This window comes from Diuraphis noxia, unplaced genomic scaffold, assembly GCF_037042655.1.
Source record: "Diuraphis noxia isolate RWA-SAM2 unplaced genomic scaffold, SU_Dnox_SAM2 contig0001, whole genome shotgun sequence".
NCBI classification, from domain to species: Eukaryota; Metazoa; Arthropoda; class Insecta; order Hemiptera; family Aphididae; genus Diuraphis; species Diuraphis noxia.
Genome location: NW_028301711.1, coordinates 28,101,617 through 28,116,222, shown reverse-complemented (window position 1 = coordinate 28,116,222; position 14,606 = coordinate 28,101,617). Strand labels below are relative to the sequence as shown.

Here is a 14,606-nt window from a genome sequence, read left to right as displayed (position 1 = left end):
TAAATTTTAAATCCTTGCTTGAAAAGCAAAACTCAGAAGATATAAGATAATTAATTATATTATATCTAACACACTAAAGTGCCTATTGTATCCAAATGTTGTAAACAGTTTTATACGTAGGCAGTACAATGTTTTAGTAGTTATTATTTACCTATATGATTCTTTAATATTTTTTTCGTCCATTGGTTATAATATAGGTAGGTACATATTTGAAAACCTACCCATTAAATTTTAAATTCTCAATCGTGTAGCTATTTATATCCATCAAAATAATTCTTATGCATAAAAATTATGTATAATAACAATAAATTATTAAAAATTAAATTAAAAGAACTATACCAATAGTACCTACATTTAGTATTTAAAATTGATTATTTTTAATAAAATTACTATAACGAGATTTTACTTCAAAGAGCTTAAAAGTTAAGTATTCCACTACCTAAGCTTATTAATGTGTCTTAGTTTTAAAATGTAAGTATCAAACATTAAAATTATCAAATAAAACTTAAATAGAAATTTATACACATATCATTGTTTCAATAATCCACTACAGCTATATATGGTAACGTCTGTCTGTTTATAGTCAAGTGGGAACCTACTCAATACTAATATTTATAATTATGAGATTAATGTTTCAATCACAACTTATATAACGAGTCAAAGAAAATATTCCTTAATGCTTAGGTTCTACATAATATGTTTGCTATTTCAGAATTCAATAATGTCTTTAGAAATTAAATACATAACTGTATTAATTTTTATTAATTATGAAATATACAGGTAATAATATAAAATATTTGATAGAATTAATAAGTACAAAGTAATGAAATGAAGAACAACATTTTATAGTTTTGTATATACAACCACAGAGGTACGTATTATATCTATCAACCAATTGAAAAAATTGAAAATATTTTTTATTATATTTATGTGATCGTAATTATTTAAAGTCGGTTTAGTTAAAATTTAATTCGTAATGATTTAATATTAAACATATTATTTCCAAAACTAAAAAAAATCAGTACATAATGTTAATTTCGCTTAACAAGTTAATAGATAGTCAAAACAAGAATTTTTAAACTTTTTTTAAGGAGAAAATTATAATAACAGGCAGCTTAAAATGTTTGAAAAAAAAAATAGTATTTAATCTTTTATAGTCTATAACCAATATTTCATGAAATTTGATTAAACTAAACAAATATAGTAATTTTCTTTTTCTCAAACTCAGCTGGGGTTGGGAATGGAATTATATTATGAGCAAACAGTGTGAGCAGATGTGTATGAATGTTTGCTTATATTAATATTAAAATGGTTAATTATTGTATTCTGAAAAAAAAAAATTATGTATCTTAGATTAAAATTGAAATTTTATAAGTTTAAAGTTCATATTATATTCTCATAAACTAATTGAAATATGGTCATTAAAAAATAAATCGTATAAAGGTAATATAATAATTTTATAAAAACCAGAAAACTTGCTTTTACTGTTTTAGAGATTTCGATTTCGAGCGGAACTCGTCATTGTAGACGAAAAACAATTCTTAGAACAAATAAGGAGATTGTTAGTATATATAATATAATAGAAATATATATATATATATATATTTCATTTATATCATTATTTAATTTTAATATTTTTTTAGGTGAGATGAACAATTGCTTTTTGCAAAACATTGGATTTCACTCATAGGTAAGGTCTATATCAATACTAACTATATATCAATTATAATATTATAATATATATACTAGGTACGTAGATTAGTGTGAATGGGTTCATGTTATAAATAATATCAAATTTGTCAAAATATTTAGAAATTTTCATTGTATTTAAAAAATTTGAAAATGTCAAAAGATTATACCTATCCGTATTGCGAAATAACAATTCTCTAAGAATAATATTTTTTTATGTTATAAAAAAACTAATCATTATTTTTCTATAAAATAAGAAATTTCCTAAATATTAAATCATCAAATATCCATAAAAATAAGGTATATGTTACTGAGTGTACCTATATAGTGTATTTTGTTAAACTTGAATTCAATTTTTTTTAGGGGGGAAAGGGGCTATACAAAGTATATACGTATACTAAAATGTCTATAAGTATCTAAAGCGTATCAAACATACTTTATTTTATTTATAAAAAAGTATAGTGATCCCTATGATTGTTGCTTCAGACAAAAACAAACAAAATCGATTAGTCAAAAATTTGTGTTGCATAAATATTCCCGTATCCCTGTTTTAGTTAGTTTACCCAATTTTATTATTATGAAAAGTTCTTGGAACTTCCAACTTTCAATCCCTAAAGTACCAACTAAAAACAAAATATTAGCTTCCATCAATAATAAATAGGTATCGGAAAAAATTCGCTGCTCAAAAAGTGTTTTTGAACCACCTAATTAATGCAATATCATTAATTTACATTAATAAATAAAATATCAAATTATTATTTTTTACGTTTCAATTCAATAAAATATATATTATACACATATGTTCAATATATTATGTATATTCTATTGGTCGTAAAAGTAGTGTTTAATTTTAAAATTATTTATGTACAGATTATTATTTCACTTTCATTATACATCCTAAAAAAACGAATAAATTATGTATTTAGACGAATATATTTTTAAAACAGTAACTATATATATATATATATTTAAATAACTTTCATAGTTGTGAATAAATTCTTTAATTATTGTTTTACCTTAGAGTATTCTTTATTTGTATCTATAACTGCATCTCCATCTTTAAATTCAATTTCAATAGACTAAAACAAAAAAATATTATCAAACGTTGTATTAGTAAACTAACAATTATTTCATATGCCCAACGCTATGTCATTTATGGATTATGAGAACATGTTATTGTTATGTGTGCCTTACAACATAAATTTAGTACCTATATGTCTTATGTATCTATAATTACTATCGTTCTATCAAAATTATCAAACTAAGTTCTTATTATTGATGAAATAAATGTGAATGTGTTCTAATGTAACATTATACAAAGAATGATAATTAAATTTAAAATAAAACGATTTGAAAATGTAAAATACTTACAAGTTCTTTGAATTCAGTAACTATCTCAATATACCATTGCGAATATTCCCCTCCGATATGATTAACAATACGCATGAATTCTCTCATTTCCACACATAATGCATGTTGATCATTTAGTTCAGTTTTTGAAGTTCGTAACCACGTCTGAAATATAATTGAATATACAAATAAAATAAATGAGTTGAATAAACGGTTTTAATATGATAAATATATATAATATAATATATTATTATGTCGTATGTATAATGTAAATAATTTAACTTTTATAATAACCTTTCTTTAAACTTTACACTTCATAATAGTATCTACCAATGTCAAACAAAATATTCTCCTATTTTAAGAGTAACTCTGAAAACTGTTTAGCAGTCCTGTCTCCTTTTAAATGTACTCGCATATTTATGGTTAAAGAAACTTTTTCTACTAGAGGCCACAAATATGAAGACTTGATGGAAGCTGCAATTTCATTTATAGCTTGAATTCCTCTTGGTACGACTAGTAGAGTTTGTCAAAATTTCCAGCCAGCAATACCGTGACTGCTCACTTAATAAATTCGAATTTTTCAGATCCTTCAGACAATTGTTTAAAGCTTCAAATCCTTTCTTATGAGACATTGTGCTTTCATCCCAAACTATGAGCTTGCATTTCTTTAGAATTTTCGCCAAATTCGATTGTTTATTAATATTGGACGTTGGGGTCTCGATGGTGTTCAAATTGAATGGCAACTTGAAAGCAGTTTTTCCTCCATGTAAAATCGTAGGGATTTCTAAATTCTGTAGTATTTATATTTATGAAACTTAACATCTTATATGATTTTTTAAGGATTTATTTATGATTAATTTTAAAGCCAAGATCACTTTCAAAGTGAATCCCTAAATCTTTAATTGAATTGACTCTCGATAAGGGATAATCTTTTATTGTATATTGTTTTAAAAGAGGATTAGTCTTACGGGTAAAATACATTACATTACATTTATCAATATTTAACGGTAAACATTTTTTTTCGCTCAATAAAACAAAATTATCTAACATTAATTGTAGATTTGTTTGATCAGCTTCAAATTTACAAAATTCAAATGCAGAATATTTTAGCATCATCAGTGAATAATAAAATATGAGCTATATTAGAATTTTCTAATATAAAATGTGGTAAATCATCAATGAAGATTATAAACAGTAGAGGACCTAAATAGGAACCTTGAGGAACCCCTGAAGAGACCTGAAAATTTTGAGATGCGTTGAATGAGATTTTCACTGCTTGAGTTCTGTTTGTGAGGTACGAGTATAGCCATTTAAGAAAAAATCCATCTATACCAAATGATTTTAATTTATAATATAGTAAAATATGGTAAATTTTGTCATAAGCCTTTTGAAAATCAGTGTAAATGATGTCGACTTGAAGACCTTCATCTAAAGAATTAGTGAGATAATTTTGGTACACTGGTAAATTGGTGAAAATCGAGTGTTTCGCTAAGAAACCACGCTGAGTGGATTAATATAATTTAATAATAAACTAGACAGTTTTTTAGAAATAATAGCCTCAAATAATTTAGGTATAGAAGAGAGTTTAGAGATTGGCCGACAATTACATATGTCATTCTTACTCCCAAACTTATGTTTAGATGTAATAAATGATTTTTCCAGAAATTCGGAAAACACCGGTTAATAAAGATAAATTAAACAAATAGTGCAAAGGCTTGATAAGCACTGAAAATCATTTATTTAGGAAAATTGGTGGAATACCATCAGGGCCAGTTGGCGATTTATCATCAATAGATATTAAATAATCAGAAATTTCATCCTCAGATATGGTCATTGAGTTAATATTTATATCATGAACATTAACATTAAGGGATTCAAGAATATCATCAGCCAATTTGTTTTTAGAGTAAACAGAGGAGAAATTATTAGCAAATAATTGAAAAATTTCTTCTAAATTGTGAGCAGATGTATTATTCGAAAACATTGACATCGGAATGTTGGATTTGTTTGATTTGAGAGATCGAATATATTTCCAAAATGATTTTATATTGATATTAATGTTATTTTCGATTTTAAGTATATAATTTAGTTGAAGTTGTTTGGATAATTGTTTACACTCCTTTCGTAAATTAGAAAATATAGAATAATCAGAAAAAGAATTTGAAATTTTGTATTTTTTATGCACTAATTTTTTAGTTTAGTTATTTTTCTTAAATTGTAATTTGACCATGATACGTTATGATCTGCGTTCAGATCTAACGTTATCCTTGGAACTAATACATCAAAAGAATGATTAATTATTTCATGGAATTTCAATATAACATTTTCTATACACATAAAATCTATATAAAACAAAAAAGCAAGAATGTCATTAAAATTACAAGAATTAAAATTGAAAATTTCAGGAGAGATAGATTGGTAATTAATATTTGGTATTTGAAAGAGAGAGATAAATTCTATAGGTGGATGATACAAATAAATTAGAGGTATTAGTGAACGATTTGAGGCATGCGTAGAATCAACAGTAGAGTTTGTAAATATTAAATAAAGAATGCCGTTGTGACTATTGATAACGTTATTAACCTGCTTTAGATTTAAATAATCAATATAAAAATTTACAAGAACAGTGGATATAGATTTCTAAATAAAGTGTAGTCAGAGACTGAAAGTTCAAATATTATGTTAAAATATTATGTTTAATAGAGTTTCTTACTAAAAAATTTTCTATCATCTTACAATGCTTATACTATACATTTATAGGGGAATTTGGTGGAAAATAAATGCAACCTAGAAGTATATTAATAATATTATAAGAAATCAAAACAAATACTTGATCAACACATTGAATAATGTCAAAATTTAATAATTTGCAATTTAGATGTTTCCTAGTAGCCAATAAAACTCCACCACCTCTCACGTGTAAATTAGAAATTCTATCCACTCTAAATAAGTTATAATCTACAAGACCAAGTTCAACATTGTTAATGTCGCTGTTTAGCCATGTTTCAGACAAAAATAATAAATCGCAATTTAAATTAAGGGCACAGTTACGAAAAAATTCAAGCTTAGTCCTAAGACCTCTAACATTTTGATATATTACGTGGAGGCTAAAAATGTTGCTTATTATTAAGAGTATTAGACAAAGTAGCAATATTAACAATTTTGGGTACCTATACCTTTAATAAATTTAATAGTTAATCCCGTTTCACCATTGCTTGTACGTGCCATCAGCTCCTCCTTCAAACTTTTCATATAGTCTCTCTGGTAAGGGGTTCTATCTGTAGATATATAAGTTATAGACGACGGATTTGAAAGAGTAAATTTTTATTTGTTTCGAATAATATCAAACACAATGGATTCAGTTTCAAAGATAGCTTTGATAGGACGTAGTTTACGACGTAGGTTGATAACAACCAAGACGAATGACCTTCAGTGTTATAGGCAGATTATCTGTGTCAACTAGAATAGAAGCAACCGTACTGTTGTGTACCTGTGTGATATCGTAAGATAATCTCTCACCAGACTGATTAGAATTACTTTCTTGGATATTATAGAAAATATCATAATTCGTTCGTTTATTGCGTTCGTTAATTTTATTAATAATGAAATCATTGGAGAGATTTTGATTTTTACCTAAATTTGATTTCAAATTATCAACTTCAAAAATCAGTTTATATAATAACAATTTGAGCTCTGGTAATTCTTTTAGACCTTTATCACAGCCAGTACAGAAAAATTTGAGCAGTCTGTTCTTCAATCCCAGGCATTTTAGTTCAGAGGATGATAGCCTGGAACATTTGGGTGAAAAAACAAAGCACACCCATCACACTTGATAGGAACATCGAGGTCCACAAATTGCGAATTACAGCAATAGCAAATCGTATTATTACCCATAGTAAAGGCGTAATCCGTAATGAGCGTGATGCCGGGTACAAAGTATGAAATATAAATCGGATAATAGTTTGATAAGCGAACTCGCGTTATATAAACGTACGTGTTTCTCGGGGTATCCGGACAATTTCCCCCCGGACATTTCCCCCCCAAATATATTTTCGATGCGGACATTTTCCCCCAATTTTTTTTTAAGTTTATTATTAAACAATATTATATTATTTATTAAGAAATTATTTTTTGTTTAATAAAATAATATTTTTATATTTAATAATATTATTTCCTCCTTATTTATACGTAATGCTATAAAGAAAAACACAGGTAGAACAAATAATATAAGTGAAGGTTTCAATAATAAATTTAAAACTTTGGTAAGAACTCTGAATCCAAATATTTGGATGTTCATTGAAGCACTACAAAAGTTAAATTCAATGGCAATTAATTAATTATTAAAAATTTAAACAGGTACGGGTTTTTACAAAACAAAATAAATATGAAAGACGATTACAAAATATGTGCTTAGATATAAAAAACAATCAGAAATTAAATGTTTTTTACAAAATATATAATTTTTATGTCGAAATTTTTAGACTATTATACTTATATAATTTTTTTACGTTTTATTATATAATTTTTATTATGTTTATGAAAAAAAAAATCCGGATATCGTCCTTATACTTATTCCAAAGTCTCAACAAATCTGATGGATTGCAAAATATTAAAATAATACCGAATAGTTCTCTCATTTTATTAGGTGAACGACATACTGCTGCTTCTTCTAAAGCTAAATTTCACTGAACGTTATCTTCTAATAATTTAAAGGCTCTACATGTTGCTTGAAATGTCGGAAATTCAGTGTTGTTCAAAGTCTTGAAAACTGAATACGATGTTGGGCTTTTTACGTGATGAAGAAGAAGACGAAGATGGTAACATTCAACATTCTTTGGGTGGATTGTATATTATACTCTATCCAAAGCTATATCTTTCTTAACTACTGACCACCCCGCAACATTCTGGCCATATTTACGTCTAACAAATGTTCTTATTTATCCGCACATAATACGAAGCAACTTGTGGATAAACCAATGTCCTTGCAAAATTATCGGTTTAAAATATCAGAAAAAAAAGCGTGAAGAGTAGTTGTAGGTGGATTTTCTATTCTTTCTGTGACATTATTTGCTGTAAAGTAAACACGTTGTCCATTTTCTAGTTGAACATTAAGATGAGTAATACATATCGTGTATATGAAAACCTAAAATTTTCCAAGCTGCTTCAGAACTACTTACATACGTGCCACTCGTATATTTTTATTTCATCTGTATTGTCAGTTTTCCCTAAACCAAACACTGCGTGATCGCCGCTACCTTTTGAGTCATATTTGCATACACATTTTGTTGACTTTATTGAACTGGTTATCTCAACATTTATATGAACAATAAAAGTACGCAATAAAACTGTGTTGTATTGAACAACCCACATGTCATCCAAGACAATAGACTTAATATATATGGTCCATGTATCATGTTAGCCTTTACTATCTCGTACAATAAAGGATCTATAACTATATTAGGAAACTTAGCACACATGAATTTGTTTATCATATCTGATGATATTAGATTCTTCGACCATAGCAATATGTGTACGTGAAGTAGGCCTTGCTTCTGCCATTCAATTGAATATATATGGCACCTTAATTTCCCAAACAAATCACTTTTTTCCAACAAATCCATAAACTTCTTAACTTTTAAATTAAAAAGTTTTGCAATGATGTCTGCGTGATGGTAATGTGTTTGTCCTGGTAGAAGTGCTTCTTGGATTTCTTGCCATTTCGGATTACACGTAAAAGTTATGAATAAATCTGAGCTGCCATAGTGTCAAACGTACGTCAGTGCATCTTGGGATCGTCCATACATATATTGTTGACCTCCTATAAAAGATGATTGCATCACAAATGATGATCCAAGTTGATCTGCTTAACCATCTTGTCTTCTAACGGAGTCTTTTAAATGTATATATTTATCTGCTCTAAACTTTTTTTGATGATTTCTGATAAAATTTAATTTTTCGTTCTCTATTTTTGAGTACATTTCTACTAAATATTGGTTTAACAGTGGTCCACAACGAAGTAAATTACTATCTAGTTCTTTTCTAACCTTAATTCTGTATGAATAAAAGTCAGAAGCTGACACAGTTTTATCCTTAATGGGAATTTTTTTATTTGCATCCTTCTGAGTATTATACTGTAAAACATCTAACGAGTATCCATCTACTCCATAACAATACATTAGAGGGTATTGAAGTGCGTCGTAGGATCTGTGTATTTCACTTATCCGTTATAGTCGATTATCGTGGCTTTGAATGATAATATTTTTATTTTTTTTTTTAATTTCTGCCCAACTATTACTAAACCTTCTTCATTAGCCGTTGCTGCATTGTAATAGACTTTGTGTTCATCAGCACGTTTTCTATCTGCGTTAATCACCATCTTAAAATTAGTAAAATGTTGACTTGCATTCTCTACGGTGATTTTAAATTCTCGAATATACTTATTTTCAGTGTGCAACATATATTGTAGCTGTTTGACTAATGGTCGTTTATTTTCTGGATAAAGAGAACATCTATGTTGAACTTATTTTTCATCTTCGCTAACAAAATATATTTGTAAACATTTTGGTTTTTTCTTAGTGTTTTGAATCAAACTGTCATACAGATGGTATACTTGGACTTGAATTTTAAAAAATGGCATAAAACCTTCCTCGACAACTTGTTTAGCACCAAACGATATCACTTGAAAACAACCATTATATTTCCTTGTACGATTAATGAAGTGATCGTGATCAGAATGGACACCCATGAGTAAACTGCGCAACGGTTCTGGTGGCTGTAGCGAGATATCGAGTTTTGTTCTATCTAAATTGCAATTTAAATAGCACATGCCAGGTGTTTCGCCTTTCCATTTGAGAGCGTTACAAAATTTACAATTTTAGTTCATAGTGCCAATGTAATTTTTATAATCGATTGTGGGATCATTTGCAAGACCAGTTAATTTAATAATTTTCCATTTGTGCAATGGATTTTCAGACCGAAAAATGGTTTTCTAGTCATTTTTTTAGCTTCCTTGACTTGGTTGCTTCGAGGTCTATGTGTACATCTAGCACGACCACGCTTCTTACTTTTATTAATTAAATTGTCTGTGACACTAAAATTATAACAAATAGACAAATCGCCTTCCGAAGTAAAAAATTACATTTTCTGTCAAATTTGGAATATTAAAAATAGATAAATAAACATCAAAATACCCACTATTAATATTTCCGGTTAGACACAATCGTTTTACTGGGAACGTATCTTCACCAGAAGTGGCATAAAGATTATTATTATAATATATTTCAAATACATATGGGAAAATATTGCCAGCTGAAAACAGTTCACAGTAACCACCGTAAACAGTAGGATTTTCCATATCACGAACATAATCCTCAGCATTGGAAAAGTTGTCACCATATTAATTGTAAGACATATTAACAAAGGTATTCCAATTATCAAAGAAATATGCAACAATTGTATTTCGGATCTCTTGGAATTTTTCTTGAGCCTTATATAAATGAAAGGAAATTAAACGTAAAAGATAGGTACCATCACCGACAATTGGTACAACTATTTGAGATGTTAACATTCCATTTCCAGTAATTTATTCAATCAGTGACATTTTTTACAAATGAAAGTGGAAAAATAACTAAATAATAAATATTATCTTATGCCCATATTATGCTGCCAATGACAATCTCTAATCAATAATAATAATAATGATTTAATAATATTAATAATATTAGATATTGCTTGATAGTTATTGCCACTGTTGTATACTTACAACCACTTAAGTTTACCTTTAGGTGTTGAATTTCCAAAATTCCTAAATTCATAAAAAATGATTTCACAGTATATTCCAAAATTATAAACAATAATCCTAATTGTACACAATTTAGTTATATTATTATTATGCATGGATTTTATTTTGTTTCGTAGTTTTTATCCCCCCCCCCCTCCCTAAAATATCTTCTAGGTACTGTTTGGACCATTATAATATTACATTACATTGAGCAATGTAGCGAATTTTTAATTGTAAATACGACTAAATATCATGGTAATTATAAGCATTAATGTTGTTACATCGAATTCAATAATAAAAACAATACCTCAAACAAGATTAGTATGCTTCTGTGCCACGGTGTAATTGCAATATGTATTTCACCACCATGTGTAAATGCTATGCTATCTCTTCCTTTGGATCTGTCGCTAGGTGAGTACGAGCTTCTTCTACTATTGTATGTGTTACCAGATCCCGAAGACATGGCGCCCGTACCACATACACCTCCAGCAATTATGCTACTGCACGCTGCATTATTACTCGTGTCGTTACTGTTTACCGGATAGCTGTTATACACTGACGATGCTTGATTGGATATGACCATTGGGCCACATGGTCCATGGTACTCAGTCTGTAACAAAATAGATAAAAATAAACATGTTTAATAAAATTCCGCATATACTAATATCTAAGATTATTGTGTTTCATTACATAATATAAGTTTAAAAACAATTACGCAGTGATATCAAGAAATCAGTTTTGTTTAAAACTACTAATAACGTAGTAGTAGATACATTGATTAAAATATAAAATTGCAAAAATAATTTGATGTGCTAAGGTATTATAAGAAAATTAAAAGTAAAGACCACGAGGCGTTTTTAAGTTTTCTGACTTTTTAAATACAGTTTAATCTTCAAATAATATACCTTAATACTTTACATGAAATTAAAGACTTAATAAATTTACTATGGGCCAAAATTTTCCAAAAAAAAAATGATTTTCATTGTTCAATCTTAGCAGTGGATTAATGAATAGTCTTTCATTTAATATATATAAAATAAATCATTGTTATATACAAACATTTTCACAAAAGTATGTACGATACAGATAGCTTGCTAGAGCGTATTAATTTATTCAGGTTTAAATAAGATACCATTAAAAATATTAATCTAGTTTAAGCAATAACGGGGAATTTTTCAAAAATATCGAGAAAAAAACTTTATAAACAATTTGTTATTAAAAAATTAAACAGCATTTTATTTTTGAGATATTATTGTTTACTTTCAAAACATATGCAGTTAAAATTATAAAATTTTCATTTATAATTGATATGGTTACCTATATATTATTAAATATTCATGTAGGTATAATATTATTTGTGTAAATTTCTTTAAAAAATACACTGAATAATTTATAACTTAATTAATATTATACGATTAAAAAAGTTGTATGTTTATGTAAAGAATTACCTGAAATCCCAATGTTCCAGCCGAACGACCTCTTGGCAAACGACAATTGAATGGGAATGAATCTGGTAATGTCAAATAGCGGTTTGATTCGTAAGCAACACGAGGCATAGATCTAGATCTTGGTCTTGTTACTGGGATGAATTCGGTATTGGCTGTTGTGAATGTAGAATCTAACGGCAAGCGTCTTGAAAATACACGACTGGGAGAATCCAAATCCGGTAAATTTTGCAATTGTTTTTGTATGGCTAAAATTTCTTGTTCTGGTGTTTGTTGATAAGAGTCACTCCTTACCTAAATATAAAATAGTCAAATTTAAATTTTTTAGGGTTTGAAGACACTATTTAAAACACATATTACATTTTCTATTTGAGTTATGCATATTTAGTTTTCAATACTTAAGCTTTAAATAATATGAACTATGTCAATAATATATACATTTTCTTGTATTCGATATACCTATCCATGCAATGCGCATAGACAATTCTCAGAATTCGAATTGTTTTTATTTGTAAAATTATAAATAGTTAATTATTATTTTACAACCGAAACCTCAAATATCTATAACTTATTGTTATACAATGGTAATGGTATATACCAAAGTTCGGTTTGGAGTTTAATTTATTTAATGTCAAAAATCACAATATATATCATTTCAGTACTCGAGTATTTAATAATGAATAGATATTTTATTATTTTTTGAAATTCCAATAAAAAACATTTACAAATATATTTTTACGTATATGGATAAGGACTTTTAATATAATATTATATAAATAGAATGTTGAGCTACTAAAGAAATTCAAAAATAACCTTTTTAGACAAAAGGTGTATTTATATAAACAAGGATAAGATAATGTTAACTAAAAGTATAACATATTGACATATTGACCGATATTATCTATAACAAAAATGTTATATCAGAGGTAGATTATACAGAATATAGATTAGGTGATGCAATAAATTCAATAAATATGAACCAATTACACTGGAAATAATAACCGGATGAAAGTATATATCTATAGGATAAAACTGAGATCTAAAGAAATAAGAGTTAACTTCAAGTTATGTACTTCTTAAAATACAAATAAAAGTTGAGTATTTGAGTTTTTATATTCATTTTTAATGTTTCGCATTTATGAGAACAGTTTTGTATATTCAAGTGCACTTATAAAACATATTACATTTCAATATTACCTTTGTGATGTTTGCTTGTGATTTAGATCGCTCATTGGTGATATTACGAATATTGGACGACTTTACAGATGGGCGATTTCTCGGAGGAAATTGAAAGTTCAGTCCTCCAGGTAGTGCTTTTGTTGAAGTCAATGAAACTGTTAATAATTAAACATAATATTTTTAAACAAATCATCATGTTTAATTACTTTGAAATTTAAAATGAATAAAAAAGCTTTTACTGTCACATTAGCGCATTTCTCAAATCTCGATTAAATATTCATACAATAATTAATAAGAATATTGAGGTTGTGTGAATTATTTCAAATACTTTGTCACGTGTTCATGATAAATTAATAAAACATATTGATAATGAAAAAAACTTGATTTATTTACGTTCTATTCAAATAAAAGTACCTAATAGCTATAATGATATGCATAAGTTATATTTATAATTTCACTGACCACTAGAAGTTCTATATTCATCAATATCTATGTCTGGACTCATTGTGTTATCTTTAAATACGTCATGTTTGATTATAGTTGAAAAAGCATTAAAAGTTGCTTGAAGGGCTGGTTCAATACCAAAACCACCTGTGCTGCTGCTACTGCTCCGACGGCGACGAATATACATGCCTACCGATTTTGATTTCCCTTTTGAAGGAATTCCATCAACTGAATCATAACCATAACATTTTGTAGTATCCAGACTTAAATTATTGATCTGAAAAATTACATGAAAACAATATAATTACTTACAATCAAAATGTAATAGAATTTGAACAAAAATGCAACTTTTATATTCACATTTTGATTTATAGCAACAAATATATTTGTTGTGATTGACTAATACTCACTGGTTTTCAGAAATAAAACTTATTGTGGCTTAATTAACCACAGTCGCTAAATAAGTTAAAATTTTGAATCCAATTTTTGTTCAAATAAAAAAAAAAATTAATTATCACTTTAAAGCCAAGCTGCATTATTCTAACCATTATGTCCTTATGTGTATTATGATAATATGTAGTTTATATATATATATATATATGGTGTGCATATTATAATATACTATTATGGATATTCCATGATTATGGTCTATAGAACCGTAGATAATAATATTATTATGTCTGTTCCCCAAGCGTTGTAGTCGATAAGCCACACTATTC

At 27.5% G+C, this 14,606-nt stretch overlaps 1 protein-coding gene and 1 long non-coding RNA gene across 3 annotated transcripts in view; one reads left to right on the top strand and one right to left on the bottom strand.

Annotated features, from left to right (window-relative positions):
- Positions 1 to 14,606, bottom strand: part of LOC107169403 (uncharacterized) — a 332,658-nt gene that overhangs the window by 50,537 nt on the left and 267,515 nt on the right. For both annotated transcript variants that reach the window (XM_089216823.1, XM_089216824.1), the window contains exons 22-27: positions 13,906 to 14,164; positions 13,462 to 13,598; positions 12,268 to 12,558; positions 11,127 to 11,429; positions 3,061 to 3,204; positions 2,706 to 2,768 (exon numbers count right to left, since the gene is read on the bottom strand). In XM_089216823.1, coding sequence (XP_089072949.1) covers positions 2,706 to 2,768; positions 3,061 to 3,204; positions 11,127 to 11,429; positions 12,268 to 12,558; positions 13,462 to 13,598; positions 13,906 to 14,164 — 1,197 coding nt within the window. The remainder of the gene's footprint in view (positions 1 to 2,705; positions 2,769 to 3,060; positions 3,205 to 11,126; positions 11,430 to 12,267; positions 12,559 to 13,461; positions 13,599 to 13,905; positions 14,165 to 14,606) is intronic.
- LOC149060511 (uncharacterized) lies at positions 1,480 to 13,573 on the top strand. Its single transcript, XR_016189609.1, has 4 exons — positions 1,480 to 1,561; positions 1,644 to 1,690; positions 12,288 to 12,485; positions 13,488 to 13,573. It is a non-coding gene; the product is annotated as an uncharacterized LOC149060511 (long non-coding RNA).